The sequence below is a fragment of the Varanus komodoensis genome, unplaced genomic scaffold (assembly GCF_004798865.1).
Source record: "Varanus komodoensis strain SLA01 unplaced genomic scaffold, ASM479886v1 scaffold14_1, whole genome shotgun sequence".
Classification (NCBI taxonomy): domain Eukaryota; kingdom Metazoa; phylum Chordata; class Lepidosauria; order Squamata; family Varanidae; genus Varanus; species Varanus komodoensis.
Window position 1 is genome coordinate 3,676,006 of NW_025335438.1, and position 19,529 is coordinate 3,695,534.

The 19,529-nt window shown below is 40.1% G+C and overlaps 1 protein-coding gene across 1 annotated transcript; it reads left to right on the top strand.

Moving 5' to 3' along the window:
• The first annotated feature begins 386 nt into the window (after positions 1-386).
• On the top strand, positions 387-18,823 carry TMEM64 (transmembrane protein 64). The gene is made up of 3 exons (XM_044424348.1): positions 387-1,653; positions 12,821-12,976; positions 16,165-18,823. The coding sequence occupies exons 1-3, from the start codon at positions 880-882 to the stop codon at positions 16,354-16,356; spliced, it is 1,122 nt and encodes a 373-aa protein (XP_044280283.1). The 5' UTR covers positions 387-879; the 3' UTR covers positions 16,357-18,823.
• The last annotated feature ends 706 nt before the right edge of the window (positions 18,824-19,529 follow it).

The following is a 19,529-nucleotide window of genomic DNA, read 5'->3' on the forward strand; positions in this document are numbered from 1 at the left end:
GTGTTCATGAGTGAGGACAGCCTAAATATGTGCATGTGTCTTTTGTGCTTGTTTGAATGACAGGAACACAGTGTTACGTGTGGGCAGAGGAGTGCGAGGGCTGGCGGCCGTGAGGGGACGAGAGAGCAGGAGCGCGTTTGGGTGGTGGGGGAGACCCCTGTGGACGCAGACGCGCGTCGTCTCCCTGCGAGGGGAAGTCCTGCGCGAGCGGGGAAGCCTCGCCGCGCACAGGAAGCCCGGCTGCGGGCTCGTGTTTTCTCACGCTTCTGCGCGACGAGGCGGCGGCAGAGAAGATCCACCTCGCCCCCCGCCCTAACTCCGCCCCTTCGCCTCCACTCGGTCGCCGCCGGGCTCTGCCACATCGTCGTCGTCGACGTCGTCGTCTTCTTCCTGCCGCTAGCGGCCGCCACAGTCGGAACTGCCCCAGCATCGCGGCTTGAGCCCAGCACCGGGCTGTCCTTCCGACCCGCGGACCCGGCGGCGCGGCCTTCCGAGCGCCAGGAAATGGAGCTCCGTGGCCCGTACCTGTGCTGCAGCTGCTACGGCTGCTCGCCAGGGCGCCCGTCCTGCCAAGGCCGCAGAAGCCGAGCCCGCGAGTTTCTGGCCGCTGCCGTTTTTTAACCGCCGGGTGGAGGAGGAAGGTCTCTGCCGGCGGCGCCCGGGGAGGGGGAGGCTCGCGTGCTTCAGCTTCGCCTCTCCCGTCGCTTCTTCTTAAGTTGCTTTGCTTGGCGGCGGCGCCGGCGGTGCCGGCGATGAGCAAGCGGCCGCCTCTTGCGCCTGCGAAGCGGGGAAGCAGGCGAAGCTCTCGCTCGACCTCCGCCGGCCGTCGGCGCTTCCTCCTTCTCTCCTTGTTGTTCTGGTCGCCTTAAACGCCGGGCGATGTGGGGCCCCGGAGCCGCCGCGTTGCAGCTGCTCTCGCGGGCCACCAAACACGCCTTCGCCCAGGACGCCCGGCAGGACCTAAGCCGCTGGCTGCCTCGGCTTGGCGCGGCGGCAGGCGAGGCGGCGGGGAGAGGAGGCGGCGGCGGCGGCGGCGGCGGCGGCGGCGCGGAGGAGCTGCTCTTCGGCGAACAGAACGGGCTGCATCACTACCCGCCGCCGCCTCATCAGGAACCGTCGGTAGAGATCCTGCTGTGTCAACTGCCCGAGGTGGGCCCCGGCTTGGCCGAGGGCAGGACGTGGCGCTGCTCGGGCTGCCTGCTGGGCACCTGCTGGTGCAAGAGTTGCCTGAGCGTTTGCTTGCTGGCCGCGCTCTGCTTCGCCTCGCTCGCCCTGGTGCGCCAGTATCTGCGGGACCTGATGCTCTGGGCGGAGAGTTTGGACAGCCTGGCCGGCGTGCTGCTCTTCACCGTGGGCTTTATCGTAGTGTCCTTTCCGTGCGGCTGGGGCTATATCCTGCTTAACGTGGCCGCGGGCTACCTCTATGGCTTCGTGCTGGGCATGGGCCTCATGGTACTCGGAGTCCTCATCGGCACCTTCATCTCCCATGTGGTGTGCAAGAAGCTGCTGGCCCGATGGGTGCTGGCCAGGATCCAGGGCAGTGAGAAGCTCAGCGCCGTCATCCGTGTGGTGGAGGGAGGAAGTGGCCTCAAGGTGGTCGCTCTGGCCAGGCTCACCCCTATACCCTTCGGGCTCCAAAACGCACTCTTCTCTGTAAGTAGCTCTTATCTGGAAGTATGGCTATGGGAGCATGATTACAGAAAGAGGCCTGCCGAGATTACCTTTGGTCTCCGGTGCCTAACTTGTGGAAGGATATAGAATGTGGGAGGAGAGGTGGAAGAGATCCAGTTTTGCTTCTAGCAAGTGTGCTAGCCAGGCTGATTCACATTAAAATTGTAGAGAGAGAGAATGCAAATAATGAAGAGGCATTACTTATGGAGTGGAAGCCACCCAGGCCTCAGGAGTGATTCAAAATAGTTTTTTTCTCCCATAGGAGTTCTTTGAAAAGTTTGCCATGCCAGTGTTTATTCATGGGAACTAAGTCAGCTGTGATCATCTAGGAAAGATCAGTAAAGACCAGATGTTGCATGCAAATGCATGTAATGGAGGTCCAACAGTTCTTTTTATTTAAGGGAGGTTTCTTGTGTAAGTCATTTGGAAATGGAAATATTCCACCTTAGCTTTTTTTATCCTATGAGTTTTTAACTTAAAAAAACCCTTGTGGATGAGGGGGAGCTATTTGAGAGCAATGCAGTTGTATTCACATTTACCTTGGAATAATTTCTAGTGAACACAATGTCTGGATTCAGATAACTCAGAGCTTGAGCATGGGTAGTTGTTAAACAATGGGTTGTCGTATCATTTGAATCCAGCTGCACTAATAACCCATAGCTTTTTAACCAAAACACCCATGAAGAGAATCCATTGTTCGTTGAGAATTTGGAAACCATGGTTTGCTATCTCAGCTGGTTTCAGACAACATGGTACCTCATGTTTCAGCATCAACCCACAGTTCAACAACCCATAGTTAGTCCTTTAGTGTGATTTATATTGAGACTTGGGAAACAGGCAAAGAAGGGGTTAAGCAATCTTATGCTGCTTCCTCTTAGATCATGATCACCACAACCACAGAAAGCAGTATTTTTAAAAAATCATCTTTCGTATTACCATTATGCATATTTGAGTGTGATACACTGGAGTAGGATTTTAAATTCCTGCTGGATTTTCCTAACAGCTTTTCTGAAAGCTACATGACTTTTAAAATTACACATAGCATTGAATTCTTCACAAATAACACAGAATAATTGTTATTATTAAAGTCTTGTATCAGAATTAACCCTTCATTTCTTCCCCCTATGTTAGAGGGAAATGAAGGCTAGTTCTCTCATTAGATTTGTGTAATATCAAAAATTCTGAGCACATAATTTCTGTAAATTTATGTCTACAACTCTGGAATGGAAAGGGTGAAACTTATTTCACCTTATTTCACTTAACATGAAAACTTATTAATATTTTCATGAGAATATCTGAGGAACATTTGAATTGGTGTATATTTGGCACATTAAAAGTTTTAACAATGGAATCCAATGCATGAGTACTCTGCAAGTGACTGACTTCAAAAACTAGTTGGGAATTGAGAATCTGACAACTCATTTCTGAGTTCAGATTATTTAGTGGTAAGTGTGCGTAGACTTGCTTATGTAATTTGAAGTTAACCACAGTATTGTTGAACTTACCTTCTCAGTAAGTAAACTTACCTTATCCTTATTCTGTGATGCCTTCTGATGGCTCTCAAGAGACTGAGAGTCTTGTGGTAACTGTAAACAGCTCTTGTGAAGCTGGGAGATCATTTGAATGACCAAACTGTGTGGGCAGGAGCCATTTACCTGTTATCTCCAAGGTATCCACTCATGTACACGGGGCTCAGTCATTTAAATATTATGTCAGCCTTCCTGCACCTGTTTATAGATAAACAGTTTCCACTAGACTGGGAGACTGCCTAAAGCCAGCTTCCCCAACCTGAAGAGCACCAGGTTTGGGAAGGCTGGCCTAAAGGCTAGATGTGACTTGCTACTTAAAATGTATGATGCTCCTGTAAATTGTCATTCTGCAGTTTTGGAGCAGTTGCAAAACAGTGGGAAAAAGGAAGGGTAAGCAACTACAATACATCATAAAAGAGTATGAACATCAGTACTGTGCATACCAAAGGATGAGAGTATCTTGTTGGTATGCTTAAGAGATAACAATAAAATTTGGTAGTCATGTAGAAGAAAGAGTAAGCGTAGGGAAGGGTATTAAATCATATCTGCAGCATAATTGTGGAAAATAATATTCTAAAAGGACTGCTTGGAGATATGGTACTTTGGAAGATGTTTTTGCATTATTATCTTGGTTTTTATTGTTATCTTTTGAGTATCCATGTGATACTTTTTGACATAATATTACATATGTATTTATGGTCTACCTAGCTTGTCTTAAACTTTTTTTTAATTTAATCATTACAAACCTTCTGCTTTGTAGATATATCCAAGCAACTCTGAATTAAATAAGTATATTATTAGTCTGGGGACTGCGGGTGGCACAGTGGTTTAAACTGCTGAGCTGCTGGGCTGGTTGATTGAAAGGTCGACAGTTCAAATCCACAGACGGAATGAGCTCCCGTGCTTTCCCCTAGCTCCTGCCAACCTTGCAGTTTGAAAGCATATAGATGCAAGTAGATAAATAGGTACCACTTAGATGGGAAGGTAACAGTGTTCTCTTCTGTGCACCTTGGTATTTAGTCATGCTGGCCACATGACCACAGAAACTGTGGGCAAATGCTCCCTCGGCTAGGAAATGGAGATGAGCACTGCTCCAAAGAGTCAGTCATGACTGGACTTTAATGTCATGGGGGAACCTTTACCTTTTACCATTTATACTTCGTCTGTATGGAAAATATACAATGTGTCATGTTGGCAGTTTAGGCCTAATATATTCTACTGCTTGTTCATATAGTTAGAGGTTTGTGTGTGGGGCTGTCAGGAAACCAACAAAACTTATAAGTAGTTTTTAAAACAGTTAAAGAATAGCTGACTTAAAGACAAGTGTCATGGGATGCCACATGTTTTTCAAGTTCTTAATGTGAATAAACTGATATGACATGACAGAGTAAATATTTGAATAGTTCTGGAATATTTTTACTGAAACAAACAGGTAACACAATTTATTTTGAATTTGGTATGACAGAGGTTAGTTGTATTACCTGATTTCAGTTACCGTAAAAACAGGGAAAACTTGGTAGTTATGCCTTACTTCTCTACTGCTTACAAAAGTTGTTTGTGTTTGAGCTCAAGTGGTTACTTTAAAAACAAGAACCACAATCTGTCATGGCAAACTGCCTAAAAGAGCAGAAGTTTTCTCAAGGTGCAGGAAAGGGTGGTCTTTCATATTTGGTTAATATAATCTGCTAAAATATAGGTAATCTCCATGAAGTCTTTCAGAAAAGATTGCATGTTCATATAACAAGGTCCTAAACTTAATTACTTGAAAGCAATTCTCAGTGAGTTTAGTGGGTTGTTACTCCATAGTAAGTGAGTTTGGAATTGTAGCTTTGCTTGAGATTCATGTTCGTGAAAGGTAGACATCTTAAGTACTTTGAATTTAGACCCTTTTATTGCCTTTAGGCTGTTCTGGCTGTTCTGCAATGCAGTTTGCCGAACTGCACAATTTGAGGGCCACTGACTCTTTTCTATGCAGTAAAAAGTAAAGTGTAGGGGAAGACCTCATACTGACAGTTAAGTGTCAGATTCTGGATGTACACATCCAGTTATAAAATGCAGGAAATGGGATTATGTTGAAAGTACCAGGATTGATTGGTTTAAATCATTAATTTAAAACAAGATTCCAGTTGTATACCCCACACTGTTAAGTGGGCATACATTTTAAACATTGGTTTGCAACTAAATGGTGATGATGTTATAAGGATCATAACCTGACGCCTTTGATCATGCAGCCTGCATGCCATATGCTCTGTGGAAATATATATGCTGAAGGGGGGTGTTGATAGTGCAGTTGTGAAATTAATTGATTTTTGCTGGGTTCTTTCTACAGGGCAAGGTCCCTGAGCAAGATTACTTTCTTGAAGACTTAACAGCACCATTCTTTGTAGGTTTATATAGAAATAGGTCACACTGTATTCAGGGGGGTTTGCTCCCAAGTAATTGTGCATATGATTGAAGCCTAAGGATGTAGTCAAATGCACAATTAAGTGGGAGTAAATCTCATTAAGACTTTGAGAATTATTTCCAAATAAATATGCAGAGGATTGCAATGCATGTAACTCGAACTTTGTAGAAAGGCTGGTAGTTATTAGGTAGAGCAGAGTTTTGCCGTACAAAGGCAACTTCTGGTTTGGTTGCTGTTTTAAATATTCATCACTTGAAATGAATTTTTGGCAGAGCCCAGATCGTTGCAGAGCATAAAAAACAACCCACCCCAGTGGGGGCAATGGATGATTATGATGAGATACTGTATGGTGTTTCCTGGCAGCTAGTGGTTCTGATGACTTGACAGTTGTAGGTCTAGTAGGAAGGCTGTAGCAATCAATAGAATCTGTGGTGTGTTTTAATGCTTGACCTGAAAAGCACTGGATTTTTCTCCTCTTTGTCTTGTATATTAAACAATGGCCTCTAAGATTGTTTGTCTGACAGAAGGGTGAGGCTTTAGCTTACAGTCCTATAGCCACATACCTGAGAGTAAGTGCATTGAAGGCTTCTGTGTAAACCTACATAGGATTTGGTTTTCATTGACTTCATTTTAAATAATACTAGTTTAAAATAAGATACACTATAATTGAAGTGTAAAACATCCTGATACCAACAAGCCTTCACTTCAATTAAACATCATCTCAATTTGTAAAAAGCTATTATTTAAACGCAGGCATATTATTTATCCACCTAGCAGAAAAGACATAGTCTTGAAAGTAACACTTCACTGCATTTGTGTGATTTTTAGTATTTATATGCTTTATCATGGGAATTTGATTCATATTCTCATTTTTTCTTCCAATTTGGTAGTTACTGTTTGTGGTTTCAAATAAGAAAACATTGCACTACGCACAAGAAAAAGGTGGTCCAGCAAGCCAGTTCAGAGGTTATATTGGCTTATGCACTGTGCTACAGCTGCCTGGCAGTACAAGAAGAGAATACAACACGACTGGGACATAATTGCCAGCATATGTACTAAGTTAGATAACATAAGTACACATATGCTTCAAATCCTTAATGTTTCCTATTTATTGATTTACAAACACATACTACACATACCGAAGAAAAATGTACATAAAATCAGTTTTGAGTGACCAAATAAAAAATGTCCCACCCTCATTTTAATAATAGCTGATTCAGGGTGGATTTGATGTAAATCACTAGTCAGTATGACTAGATGTAAAGCATGGTTATTCACATAATTTGTACACATGCCTGCCTTATCTGTAGGCAGGGGAACATCATTAAAATATTTCCAAATGCTTTGGAAATGCTTTCAATTTCAGCTGTATTGAAAGCCTTTCTTATCCTTTCTGATACTGAAATGGAGAGGGGGGTTAGCATATATTGTAATTACAACTGGTACTGTCAATAACTGATAGTTAATGCCTTGACATTAACAAATGTTTGTTTCTTTTTCTTTTCTTTTTTTTACCAAGGCAGAACCATTTAAATAACTTACTATCACAAATGGATCTAATTTTAATTTATACCTGCCCATCTGGGAAGCCCCAGCCTTGAGTTTACAGGGAATTGAGCAAGGATGTACTGAATGGGACATTTTGGAGTTCTTTCATTCATAGAGTCAGAAACAACTTGATGGTACTCGATAGTAACAACCGCAACAAACCTGACCTTCTTATATATAACATTAATCACATTCTTTTAAAGTGCAAGGATAAGAGGGCATTCCCCTGCATGTATAAAGTTGGTATTCAATGCTTGACATTTCCAACACATTGCATCATCTTTATCAAAACTATGTGGAATGAGGAACCATCTGTATACCAGTTTGAATTGTGTTTCTCTCATATTCAAGAAATAGGAAAAGGAATGAACAGATTGAAAAATAAATGACAATTTTTATTTGTTTATTGGCTTGGTTTATTACCAGTTGAAGTATTATTAGTATGCATACTCTTTCAATGAACAAATTGGAGCATGTACATCCCTAAAGCTATAATAGTATGAGCCTGGAATAGTTATGAAAAAAATAGGGCTGATGTGCTTCAAGGCTGTTGAAACAATAAAGCAGCTATTGTTCATGTTTAGACACAACTGTAAGCCAGAATTCTAGAAAATTCTGGTTTGCTATGAATAAACTCATCCTGATGAAGTCAGATTGCTTGCTTCTGCTTGGCTCTTTCTGCTAGTCATGGTGGCTGAATTGACCAGGAATTGAAAGCTTACCATGTTATGCAAACTGGAATTATTGGCTTGTTTCTCCCAAATGAGTCAAGACTTACAAACCAATAACAAACCTTAGTTAATCTTGACTTGGAAGGGGCAGAACAACATAGTGTTCCTGTTCTGGATTTCATGCTAAACTTTCAATACCCAGTTAGTTCAGTTGTTCCTGGTGGTAGGACGAGTCAGGAAGAACTGAATGAATTACATGCCTGTCCTGAAGTGTTCAGGTATTTGGCACATCGTTGCATTCATTGGCCCATTGCCATGCTTCTCAAAACCCATGAAGGAAGATGGCCACAGGAAGAGCTATTTAATATGTCCTTCTATTTGGGACATTTAAGTTTGGAATCAACTTAGTTAACTTTTGATAACTTAAGACAGTTTGATAACTGCAGGTAGCACAGCCATAAATCTACCTGTTTTCCTTTGTCTCAATTGATGCTATGATAATTGTTGGTACTAATATTAAAGGGACATGGGAGAGCCCCTACAGTTAAGGATAGTTGTCAGAAAATGTTCTACTTTAATAAGCTGCAAAATTCTACTGCATAGAACAATGACAGATTTAGAGCTAATAATTTGAAACCTGACTTCTTTAATCTACCTAATGTGGTGTAGAATCATACAGAATTTAAGACCAACCCAATGTAAATTGTTCAAATACAAGAAGTTTTTAAAAAATTGGACACTGTTGTACTTTTTACTTAACTGTGTCTTTGCATATCAGGTATTTCTTTAAAATTCTTGGGGAAATTACTGCTATTTTTATTCAGGGTTTCTGAGGAGGTATGCCTTTTATTGGTTGGATGAAATTCTGAGCAGGAGGTTAAAAATTATTCTTCCAGATGAAAGCCTATGGCAGCCAGTGCTAACAAAGTTACAAGCATACTTAGTTTCACGCTGAGGCTATAATGTTCCTGTGTGTTTTGAATTCCACTGTTCCCATTAGGTTTTTGACAGAGGGAAGGGTAGCCGGGAGCTGTCAGCCGAGATAAGAGTGAGGTAAATTTGATGGTGGAAGTAGTCATTTTCACTGATAGACAGATCACTGATGGCAGGAGGGACAGGTAGGACACAAGCTATGTTGGAATCCTGTGCAAGCTTACTCAAAAGCAAGCTGTTCTGAACATGCAGGGACATGAATGATTCTTATGCATATACACAGTTAATGACTTGTCTCCCTGTGTGTGTTTTTCAGAACAATGTAATAATTTTTAATTTTTTTAACCAGGGAAATTCAATTATAAAAAACCTGTTGTTTTAAGACCAGACTTAGGGCTATCTCATGTTGGCTCAAGCTCCACAAAGCCAGGAAATTGGAAGCTATGGCTCATGCTTTAACAGATGTACCCCATCACCAGTAAAGATGTTGTGCAGTGTTTCATATTGTGCTCACTTACAAGCAGCATACAGCCTGGAGAATTCCTCTAGCAATACAGTTAGGTTCAGATGCTTCATAAATCCATTCAAGACCAGGACATCATGGGCATCTTTGTCCATACACCCATCTGGATTTGGGCCTGAAAAACCCAGAAAAAGTTCAGGTGCATGAAGGGAAATTTGAAAGCAAACACAGTTTGTGACAGTACTCAGTATCTTACTGAACATGGTGCATTCGGCCTACATTCTAGTTTCCTGCTTTCGTGGAACTTGAGCCAACATGAGATAGCATTAACCCTGGTCTTAAACTAGCATGAGTGTTGATGATTCAATATTTCATTCTCTGTACTAATCATTATATTGAAAGGCTAGGAGATGATAGTATTGTGAGAAAAAAAGAATTCTCTATCCCTGAGTTATACATTATAAATGTGATACAGGACACTATGAAGTAATATAAAAAGATATCAATCAATCTTTTGTTTTGTAAGCCGCCCTGAGGCTCTTTGTGAATGGGACGGTATAGAAATGTTTTTAAAAAATTAAATAAATAAATAAATTAAAATTAAAATCTTATTTTAAAAAGAATAAGTGTGTTTAAAAATAGTCCATGATCATCTGTTTTTTTTAAATGAAGCTGAATTTTAATACAAACTTGTGCAGACTTGTGATTCTGTTGGTCTTAGGGAGTGCTATGCCCTTCAATTCCTAGGTCTTGGCAATGTTTTCACTTCTCAAGGTATAAGTATCTATGATGCTGCCAAGCAAATAACTTAGACATTTATTTTTCATTTCATAAAGAAGCATTATTTTGCACAATATTTCCTATACCTTGCTTCTGGATACTGGTTACAGCTTGAGCCCACAGATATTTATGCAGTAGTATGTTTACTATCCACAGAGGGACTTACTTCTAAATATGTTTACATAGGTCTAACAGCCTTAGCCTTCAAGTAAATGGTCTTGTTTAGATCTTTGAATATACAAAGGTAGAAACAAGTAGATACTTGTTTCATAGTACTGTGGTACAAAGACATGACTAAAGGATTTGGGTAAACATAAAGGCTCTAACTGCAAACCATTTTTTAATTATTAAAGCAACCAGTAGTATGTGTGCTTGTTTAGGAAGGATATAGGTTTAGGAATTATTTCACTAATTATTTAATTATTATTTCTTGTTTGTTTAAATCATTTATCTAAATCAGTTTGATTTAAAGCCCTCAGGCCTGCTTGTAAGGCAGGATGTGAAATAAAAATGGAAGGGAACTTCCATGCTCACATTCCTCTGGCTTTTAGACAAGGAAATCTTCTTTGGTTCTGCAGGATCTGTGGTTTTCTGCGTATGAGTCACTCCACATTTAGCTTCGAATTCCTAGTTTGTGTCACATGCGACAGTTTGCTAATGTCCAGATGAAGCTTGTGCGTTTAGATCCTTATGAGAGTTTCAGATTGTAAATTTTTTTATCCTGAGTTGGTATTCTATATTGTAAGCCAAGTAAACACTCCTCAGCTCATGGAACTTTAAAGGTAGAATGTTGAATGGGACCTAGAAGAGGACCTAAGGTCCCCTGTTGTTCCAGTGGTATGGAGCTTGTTTCTTCTTTCGCCACGTTCTTCTTTTGCAGTGCCACGCACCCTGATGTGCTTATGTTCTACATGATTATGAAGCCTATCCTGATCTATGAGATACCCACATTCTTACTGGTTTTTCTCTTGTTACTGCACTAAAAATGGTTCTGACATAAAAACAGACTCAAGCTACTGATTTAATAATTTTGAAATCTCATTCACAGGACAGAGGTGCTTTCTAATTTTTTTCAGCATACAATAGTTGTTGAAGTATTGTTTAATTTCTGAAATTGCAAGATATTGATGACTTGAAATTTTGTTGCAACTGCACCTTGCTAATAAATTTTCTGTATATGCTTCTTCCATGCTTATTGCTGTGCCATATTTAGTTCTAAGCCACTTTAGCATGGCGTTTGAAGCAAATATGATCTTTGGAGATTGCTTGGAAAGATGACCTGTTGAGCAGTTCATTTTCAAGAGCTGTTCAACTAATCCTTGCAGTTGTTTCTGAGTATGATCAAATTTAATGAGTGCCCTATTTAGCATATCTGGTTTCTTATTTAATATTTAACAGGCAGAGAAAATGATAGTTATATCCTCTTGGCAGTAAAGTAGGTCTCCCCCGTGTCTGTGTAAGTTTTCACGATGTCCCAGATTTCAACAGAATTACAAAAGCTCTCAGTGCCTTCTGGATGTGTAACTCCAGTATATTTATTAATATACTTGTCATTAAAATATATTGTGAAACATCATGCTGTTGATGTGCACATACTTTTTTTCAATTTTAAAATTTCTGTAATGAATAAAGCCTCTTAAGTTGTAGGAAACACCCTTGCTACTGCTTGGAGGAATGACTGCTTGTTCGTCCTATCAGTTCTCAGTGCTTCAGTTAGTCACCTTGATCTGGAGTGCTAATATTTGTATGGTTATGGATGTTAAGGATTAATTTTGAAGAGCAAATTATGAAAATACTTACACATTTCTCATTTCTCATCCAGTCCTCTTGCACTAATGGGCATGACTGCCAGTACAATCGGACACTAACACTTCCTAGAACAGCCCTGGAAGCTAGCCAAAATGTTCATCTTTGGAATGGGATGGGCCTGCAGAGCTTGTGATATGCTGCTTTCTTGTTGCGCTGAAACAAGAAAGGTCATTCCTACTTCAGGTCATTCCTACTAGTGCAACCTAATCACCACTGGTGGCTGAACAATGTTTTATCTTTTACTTGTCATATAATATTTAAACCCTTGCAAGAGTACTTTTAACATGCTGCTTGACGTATGTTGGGAAGAAAGCATCTTCATTACTGGAACTTCATTTAGCAACTAATTTATGTACGTGATGGGCTGACTTCGTTTTAAAAGTCCACGTTTTAAAAATAAACACAAATGACTAATTTCTATCACAGAGGTGTATGGGAAGTCAAGGCCAATCAACAGTAGAGCCATTGGACATTTCAAAGCCAAACAACACTGTGAGCAAATCGTGTTGTCACAGTGTATGAGTAGTATCATAGCACAGTAGAGTTGGAAGGGGCCAGAGGGCCATCAGGGCCAACCTCCTGCTCAGCGCAGAACTCCCAGGTTAAATCATCCTTCTCAGATGGATATCTAGTTGCAGCTCTGTCTTAATGGGCAAACCCTTTATATCTCATTCATGTACCTTGATTTTATCTGTGCCCCATTTAAAGAAACATAGTAACATTTTAGATAAAGAACATAAAAGATTTAAAATTGCTAACAGGTAAAATGTAAGTATGAGGAATCGTGCACTTCTTTTAAAAGTCTTGTTCCTTCATTACAGGAGGCTTTGGCAAGCCTCCCTCCAGCTTTTAAGCATGTGGTATAATCAGATGATTTATTTTCCAACCCATCCTGCACCCCATGAAGGTTGAGGTATATTTAGTTAAAATGCTATAGTTTCGATAGTGGGGACAAGAAGCGAATCAAGCCTTCCTTTGTATTGGTTAATTTATACGTATTTCTTTTATTTAGATCACAGATCTTTCACTACCAAACTACTTGATGGCTTCTTCCATTGGATTGCTTCCGACTCAGCTCCTAAACTCCTACCTGGGCACCACCTTACGCACCATGGAGGATGTTATTGCGGAACAAAGTGTTAGTGGATATTTTATTTTTAGTTTACAGGTAGGTTGGTTTTAGAGCTCATTCAATATTTCTGGACTTTTTAGGGGAATGGGGTAGACTCCATTTCTATATATGGTAAATTAAATATCCCACTATATGCTAAATAGAATTATTCAGTGAACATAATTAAGCATATTGGCTTGGATTCTGAGCACCCCTTCCATGAATGGAAGACTTTTGATTCTCTGGAGAATCCTGCAAGCATGGGAGGAGTCATTGTTTGGTAATGCCTCCCATGTATCCCTGCCTCCAGGTTTCAGGGGTATTTCCATTATCCAGAGCAGATTTTCATGGCATGAAGGGGCTGTGGGAAAGCAGGGGAGTTCTCTAAAGTCATCTTTCACATTTCCATTGTTTGGGAGGATCCCAGGAGCAAAACTCTGCTCATTGCCTGTAGAAGGGAACTCCAAATCCAAGACAATAGTTTGTTTAATGGTTGGAAGCCACTGCAAATATTCTCAGTACTGAAAAGAGGAGCAATGCTAGTAATAAATAGAGCAAGTTTCTGTTAAGAAAGATGAGATTTGTAGGTTTTTGCATTAGAAAGGAATGATAAATGGAATAACAAAAAAATCCCATTTTATAAGGGTTATCAATTCTTTTTGTATTCACTGATCTGCTTACATGGTTGCATTCCTTGAAGTAACCTAGAAGTGAACTTCCCTGCGTTACTATTGAATTAGTATCTCTAAATAGTATGCAAAGGCTAGCAGACATTCCAAGTTCCAAATTATGTACAAAGAGAAACTCTAACTAAATTTCTGCTTGCACATCTGCTTGGAGATTTTAAGTTTACAAAATAGTATACTACTGCATGCACAACAGGAAAAGGGAGCAGAGCTCTGCTAGTACGGCAGTTTTTAAACTGATTGTACATTGGATTTAGGCCATGTTTAGATCCTTATACTATTGATGGAAGATCTCGTACCCCTCATGAAACAGAGGAAGCACCACAGAGCGAAGTCAGAGGCTGTGCATCTGCAGGAAATGTTAAGTTTCCTGTTAAGTTATTCTTTACTGGTATGGGTGTTCAAACCAGTTTAAGTCAAAACAGGAAAATTTAGCTCCCTTCACTATATTTCCATGCTGTGGTGGCTTCTCTTATGCCTTTATTACTGCTACAGTTAATAGTTTGCCACTTCTTGTTTTCTTAGGAGAAGTTGCTACTTATGCCAGGTAGCTGGGAAGACTTGCTGGAGTACTGTCATTTACCTTGGAACTATGATTCTAGGCCTTTTTGTTCAAAATGGTGGAGGAATTTTTTAGTTTTTCATTGTTTGCAGTACCAGATTTGATACTGTATTCTGTATTTCTTTATTTTTGTTCTGTAGATTCTGTATTTTTTTCCAGCAACTTGCTCAAAGTCAGCTAGGAGATCATTCCAGGACCCATAGGATGGCTCATAAAATGTTTCTGAAGTTTGGAAACAGTGCCCTAATCTTGGATGGAGGAGTTGAGAATTTCACTTGAGACTCCTTCCCGTTGCAGTCGGTATGGAGAGAACTATGCTGACTACTTCCCAAGGTGGGAAAAGCCATCTTGGAGGAGGAAGAAAAGGGGTGTTCCAGAGACTGAGGAGTAGAGAAGGCCAGAACGCCTAGAATGTGAATTATCTTGAACTTTCTTCATCCCCCTTCTCTTCCTCTGAAGCAGTCTCACTAGGTGGGCTGCAACTAGCAAAAATACATGTGACTAGAGAATAGGGAGGTGAATATCACTACCACCATTCCTCCTGCCTTGCCAGCTTCAGCCAAACACAGGCAACTCAAAAATAAGGAGTACATTACAAAGTTAAGTTTGATTTTGGGAACAACGTGGTATTTGAAGAAGCCAGCAGAGTGTAAGTTACTTACACACTTAACCTGTAATTTTATAACAGGCTTTTCAAGGATAATTAAATGCACAGGGAACTTTTGGGGATGTGCTGCATTAGGATATCATGCAATGGGCTCAAAACCCCACATCCCAGACAAGGGATATTCATCGATAGGATCTATCACAACATGCAAACTCTTTCTCTGGTTGTTTGTAGGTGTACATACATGCACCCTTCAAATTTTGTGAGATTGTAATGTTGACCAATCAATACACATGAAACTATTTTTTAAGGATACCAGCTAGTACAATGCTAAATAACTTCCCTCCCCTCTTCTTCCTCCCCCCTTCTCCCCCAGCTTCTGTCAGAACAGCCTTTCTGAAACAAATGTTATCTGCCTCTGGTATAAGGTATAAGATATAAGTCTCTTTGAAATAGGACTTTTGAGAGGTTCTTGTAGAAATGTGTGAGGAATCCATTTTGGTGGGGAGAATGTGTCAAATTCCCTGGGCTTGGCTCCCCAGGCTCCAATCCACTTTGTTGTGATCATGAATCTTTTTGGCTTATGTGTGCAGCATTCATGTGGAGCTTGCCAGGAACTGAACTACACACAATTGCTGTGTAAGTCATGTCCCTCTTCTGTGTCATGTGCAGTAGTTTTTGTGTTGCACATGATGTGGAAGAAGATTGCAGGTTGTGCAGCCAGACTTCTGCAATTGTTTGCAGACTTCTTCTCAGCTCACTTTCTAACACAGGGCTGAGCATGAAAGAAAGTCTGTGGACACTGAAGGCATGCATTCCATGGAGCTTTGCTGTGACCCTAGCTCGCAGTAATCCTGAAAGGTAGGCCAGGATTGCTGCCTCCATACTAGGAGATAACAGGGCTGAGCTTGGTAGGGTATGGCCATTTAATGAGTTCATGGAAGGGGTGTGATATGGACAAACAGCATGGATCACAGCTCTTTTCTTAGCTGTAAGGGCTCTGTCACTCCTGCATTGTTAAACCAGAACTTAGATGAAAAATTATCAGAAGTATTTTATAAGTTGAATTTTGTGTTGTTACTTTTGATAAGATTTTTCCTTCAAAACATGACTCTTACACTGTACCAAAGACAGGCACACAGGTTCACTGAATATTATCAGCAAAGAATTGAGTCCTCAGTTACTGCTGTCCCTTCTGTGCTACTTTTCCTGATAGCTTTTAGGCATGTGCGTTGTGACAGTGTAGGCTTATGTTCTTTTTTAATGAAGTCATTGCTAAAGATTTTTTGAAGTCTTTTACTTTCTTTCCTGAAGTATAAACATTTTCCTTGTGTTCATTATTGCTGCTGAAAATATTAAGCAAGAACTATTCCTTTTGTTTCATTCACAGATTGTAATAAGTATAGGTCTCATGTTCTATGTTGTTCACCGGGCTCAGATGGAATTGAATGCAGCCATAGTTGCATGTGAAATGGAAATGAAGACATCGCTGGGTAAAAGCAGTCAGCCAAGCAACAGCAATTCAGCATATTGCAGCAAGAGGACGCTTGCATTTTCTAGCGGAGGAATCAACATTGTATGACTGCTGCTCTCCCTCCGAAGTATTACATTAAGGTTTTGTGAACCTGAATTCCCTAACTTATTGCCTAGACATTTTTCTGGACATCTCAGCAAGACTTAAATCCCAAATAGCTCAAAGATATACTGTGGTACAAACCATGTTGGCAGTTTTTCAAAGAAAAAATTGGCGATCATTTGTAAGGATCAGTAGTTGGCTAAGTAATTATAAATGTAGATGCAAGTCTGGCTGCACCTTTTGTCATTATTATACTTGTCATGGCTTGTAGTCTACACTTTAGCTATAGTTTTGGGTTTGCTTCTATGAACCGAGGAATATATTCCTGAAGCAAATATTTTTTCTGCTTACCGTTATTTATAAGGCTGACAAATATATACATTAGATCTTTAATACTGACAAGCAAGTGTAAAGTATGCAATTTCATGTACAGTCTCTTAGCTTTCAAAATATTTCCAGAAGGAGTATGTTCTCCCTTCCCAGTCAGGCATCCAGCACAGGGAAGGTCCCACCTCTGTGGTTGGGAAGTCAAGAGAAGCACTTCCTGAGGAGTCTCTCCCTACATCCATAGTAACTCCATAGGCATCTTACTGTCTGCAGCAGGTTACAGGGGTTTCCTGTGGCTCATTGGCAGCAGCAGGCTGGGGGATGGGGCGATATCTGCTAAAAAGCAGGGTGGTTTTGTTGTATGGGAGCCACTTTGCTCCTTATCTTGTTTTTTTTTTAATTTGGGGATAGACTGGGAGGTGGGAAGAACACCTTATATAAGTCTTTGTTTGAATGTATTTTTGTAAGCCACTAAAATGTTGTGGGGCCATTTATAATTTTTTCACATACGTTTAAATCCTACATTGTGGGACTGAAGTGCTCTTATATAAGATTTTAAGTTACACTGTGCAATATGCAAAGTAAAAGGGAAACTGCAGAGTACCTAATAGTGGCAAACAGTGTAAGGGAGAACTTGCAGGTGAAATGCACATCTTTGACTTGGCTTTACCATTCTTGTGAGTAACAAAAGGGCTCTTCCATTACAATCCCATTTCTAGCAAGTCATAAAAGAGTTTTGGGGAGCATAGATCAGCTTCACTTTGTTCTGGGCACTGCAAGACTTTAAAAAGCAGGAGGAACTAAATCTTTCTGAAAATACTATGGTACTAGTCTCGTGGCCTTTATTTTATAGGGAAGACCTTCCGGTTTTTCTTCTATAAAAGCTTTAAAAATCAACACAATTCCTCCCTAATAAACTTTCCACCAAACATAAAACAATGCTTGTCTTGTATGCATTTTGTGCAGGACTTCTGCCAATGGAGTGCTATGAAGATTACGCATGTTCCTGTCTTGTTTGGATTTGTATTAAACATTTGCAAAAATTAGGAAAAGACAGGTTTTCTATCTTTAAAAAATGACAAGAAAAGGGCAGAAATGTCTTTGAGACTCAGGAATCTGTAAATGTTTTAAAAAGAATATACTTCATATGATGTGATGGACTCTCCACAGAAGGATCACCAAGTAGCTTCTTCATGGGTTTGAATGGATAAGAATAAACCTTCCTGTGCTTGTGTGTGTCATTTTCATAATTCTTTACAGATACCTATTTGTATACCTGAGTTCTGTTGTCACAAAAATACTTTATAGCAGTTGGAACCAGCACAAAACTACTTCAAACATGAATTGTCTTATTTTTGTCTGAAATCCTAATTAGTTCTGAACAATAAAGTACACATCTGGCTTTTATGATTTTGTGTTATGTATTCCTTTTTCCCCCAGTAACTTTTTTGTAAGTCTGTAGTGATGCAGTAGATTTCTTCTTGACATAAGTCAAGCATGCTTAAGTTCATTGATTACTCTGGACTTGATTCCACTTACTTTTGTGTTGGTTTGGGGCAAGTTAGTTTGGGCTATAGTTAGTCCCAAGAAGTCTTCTTAGGGGAACATAGCTCGCTTATTTAGTAGCTTTTTGAATGATGTTCATATTTCCGGGTAACACTTCATTGAATTTATGTTGCTGAAACTATTTGCAATGCATTGTTTTGGTTCTTTGAAAATTAAGACTTCGTTTACAATTTATGGGCACGGTTTAGCAATGAATGATTCCTGGCCCCTTTCTTAGCAAGATTTGTATTTGAAAAGTAATTCCAATAATGAAAGTAACGGAAATGTTTATCCCACTTAAGGATTTAGCCAATATATGTGTTTTGTAAATTCCTTTATTAATAACATTTTGCAAAAGGTATTTTCAAAGAATTTGGGTTCAGTCATGTTTTGTTTTCAGAATAATTTTTGCAAACTGCCAAGAGAGCTTTAGCTATTAGGTGATATAAAAATGAAATGAATTACTTCACTACATAAACTATTTTGGACAGAATAATTTTATTTTGCATTTTGCCTGTTGTACAAGTCACTAGAAAATATACTTAATCTTTTTCTGTATCTTGCCAATTATTTATACAATAAATTCATTATGTCTATTTAAATAAAATACATGGATATGTTTGAAGCACACTGGAGGAAATTTTCCTGCTTTAGAAAATATGTACAGAAATTTGTGCAGGGGCCCAGAAATGAGATTTCAATAAATAACTGTGTTTTTGTTGAATCTGTTTTGCAATAGAAAATAAGGTAAAAGCCCAAATACCAAGACTTTACATGAAGGCTTTGTTAGCAATGATGTTTTCCTATGTGACTCTATACAGAAGAAACAGTTTTACCATTTGCTTCCCATGATATGATATTCAGGTTTTAAAATAGATGCAGATACATAAGCAGTTGCTTTAGATGGAGTGAGACTAGTGGTGGTGAACCTATGGCAAGGCGTGCCATAGCGGGCACGCAGAGCCCTCGGTCGGCACACAAGCCAAGTTGCCTAGAATGGCCCCGGCAGCCGAGCATCGGAGGACAGCAAAACTAGGGGCCATGAGCACGCTCGGAAAAGAGTAGCGGTGCCAGGCAATGATGTCACAAACTAGAGCTCATTAGCCACGAAATGTCCAAGCTTTTGCATGGCTGGTCAGTCAGCTGCCATGGATATATCTATATTTATTTGGGCTGGATGTGAGTTGTTTTTTCTAAACCAAAACATCAACTTTCAGATGTTACTGTGCTGTTGGTAATTCACGATTAATAAGTGGGTTTTGGGTTGCAGTTTGGGCACTTGGTCTCTAAAAGGTTCACCATCACTG